We start from the raw sequence: 2,371 nt of genomic DNA on the forward strand, positions 1-2,371 counted from the left end.
TAGTAGTATATTAATTCTATTATACTTCAAGTATAAAGTGTAGTGATTAAAAGAATGCAAAGTGTAGATAAAATGAAAAATCTTGTCGGCCAGAGGAATAGAAGAAGTAACAAGATATAGATAATTCAAACTCCATTGAATTGGTGTCATAAGTTTATAAATCTCCCAAAATACTCACTGAGCCTCTATAATTAGTAAGCAGAGGATACTAATACCAATATTAAAATATTATTTAATCAAGACAAGCCAGATTTAAATTTTTTATTAATAACTGACTATAACAAACTTACTAAATCTAGACTAATTAAAAATAGTACTCATGTAAACAACTACTGTCACATGGTCTTTTATTCATCAACTATTACGACTAGTAAAAATTAAAATAAACAACTCAATCATCTCTAACCACAAAACCATCACCAATCAAGTGATCTATCTTTCGTTCAGGGTGCTCAAAGAAATCTGCTACATCCAAGTGTGTGATGTCAATTTGATTTTCAGAGATAAAATTAGCTTCGGGATTTTTCTCTCTTCTTTTAATTGATGCCTGATAAAGCTCAACCAAGTGCTTTGCCGTACGACAGGTACATGACCAGTGTCCACTTCCACCACATCGATAGCATTTGTTTTCTGAGCCACGTGCTTCTGGCACTTCATGCCTATCATCCTTCTTTTTCCCCTTTTGGTGGTGATGTTTCTTTGAAGAGTGATTAACACCAGGAAAATAATTTCTTCTTTGACCATTATAACCACCACGACCACGACTATTATCACGACCACGACTATTATCATGACCACGACCGGGGCCACGACCTTTTTCGCGCCTGGAGTAGTGGGCATACACCTCATTCACTTCGGGGAGTGATGCAGCGCCAGTAGGTCGATTCTCGTGATTTTTCATCAGCAAATCATTATTTTGTTCAGCCACAAGAAGATGAGCAATCAAATCACAATACTTTGTGAAACCTTTCTCTCGATATTGCTGCTGCAGGAGCACATTCGAGGCATGAAAAGTGGAGAACGTCTTTTCCAGCTTATCAGAATCACTAATCTTTTCTCCACATAGTGTCAATATAGAAGCAATTCTGAACATCTCAGAGTTATACTTCATAACTGATTTGAAATCTTGTAGTCTTAGATTGATCCATTCATGTCGTGCTTTTGGGAGGAAGACCATCTTCAGGTGGTCATACCTTTCTTTCAAGTTTTTTCCATAAAACGAGTGGATTCTTAATAGTAAGATATTCAATTTTCAGGTCCTCATCAAGATGATGACGCAATCATAGCCTTGGCATTTTCTTGGTTGGATGCTTTATTATTTTCTTTAATAGTGTCTCCAAGACCCATAGCATCAAGATGGATTTCAGCATCTAGCACCCATGATAGGTAGTTCTTGCCCGAAATATCAAGGACAACGAACTCGAGTTTTGTAAGGTTAGCCATCAAATAGAGAGAATAAAAATATTACCTTAACCTTCAAAAATTCCTTGAGACGGTAGAGTCTCGTGCTGATAACGTGTTATAAAATGAAGCTAAAAGAGTAATAATATTAAATGATGAAAACTATAAACATAGAGTGACAAAGAGGAGAGATTTTATTATTCTTCCAAAATGTGTTTCAAGTTCATTCCATATGAAAACTTATGCCTCTATTTATAGTGCTACATATGCATTCAATATATGAGATAATGGAAGAACCATTATGATGGTGGAAGATAATGAAAGAACCATTAAGATGGTGGAAAATAATGGAAGAACCATTAAGATGGTGGAAGATAATGGAAGAGGCATTATATTTGTGTAGTGGACATTCATACTATGTATTTCATAACATTGCTTCTTTTTTCTTTGCTTTTCATGCGGGACTCGTTCACCCACACCCAACGTGATAAAAGGATCGATGTTGAGGATATACATCATTCCCTATTTTTTTGTATTTCAGTTTGTTTGGTCCGAACGAGGAAGCCCAGGCTATAGGATACATCCAATGTTAGAATTAATTCGAACCAAGTCACCAACATATACAACTTATAAACACAACATACAAATACAACAATTATATTCACACGGATAACTTTAGCCTCAGTGGGCCAAAGTTTGTTCATAAGTTTTTGTAATACTAATTATTTAGGCAGAGTGTCGGATTCTATTGTATTCACTTTAGCATATGAGGTCCCGAGATAGGCTTATCCGCCTCTTTAATTTCTCTACCACTGCCTGGGTCACGTACTAACTTTTTAATTTTCACAAAATATTATATGGAAAATCTACATGATATAAAGAATATTAGGCCTTATTTTTATTTAGTAGCTATGCTTTTCCCAAATTACATCTCATAGCCAAATTTTGTACGTCAATTACACAAGGTAAC

At 35.2% G+C, this 2,371-nt stretch overlaps 1 protein-coding gene across 1 annotated transcript; it reads right to left on the bottom strand.

Annotated features, from left to right (window-relative positions):
• Positions 1-391: 391 nt before the first annotated feature.
• LOC132608199 (uncharacterized) lies at positions 392-901 on the bottom strand. The gene has a single exon (XM_060322263.1). It carries the CDS (start codon positions 899-901, stop codon positions 392-394), a length of 510 nt encoding a protein of 169 aa, XP_060178246.1.
• Positions 902-2,371: the final 1,470 nt, after the last annotated feature.

The sequence above is a fragment of the Lycium barbarum genome, chromosome 8 (genome assembly GCF_019175385.1).
Source record: "Lycium barbarum isolate Lr01 chromosome 8, ASM1917538v2, whole genome shotgun sequence".
NCBI classification, from domain to species: domain Eukaryota; kingdom Viridiplantae; phylum Streptophyta; class Magnoliopsida; order Solanales; family Solanaceae; genus Lycium; species Lycium barbarum.

What these genes read in the sequence shown, in the direction of transcription:
- LOC132608199 (XM_060322263.1), bottom strand. Translation starts at nt 901, where the DNA reads ATGAAAAATCACGAGAATCGACCTACTGGCGCTGCATCACTCCCCGAA.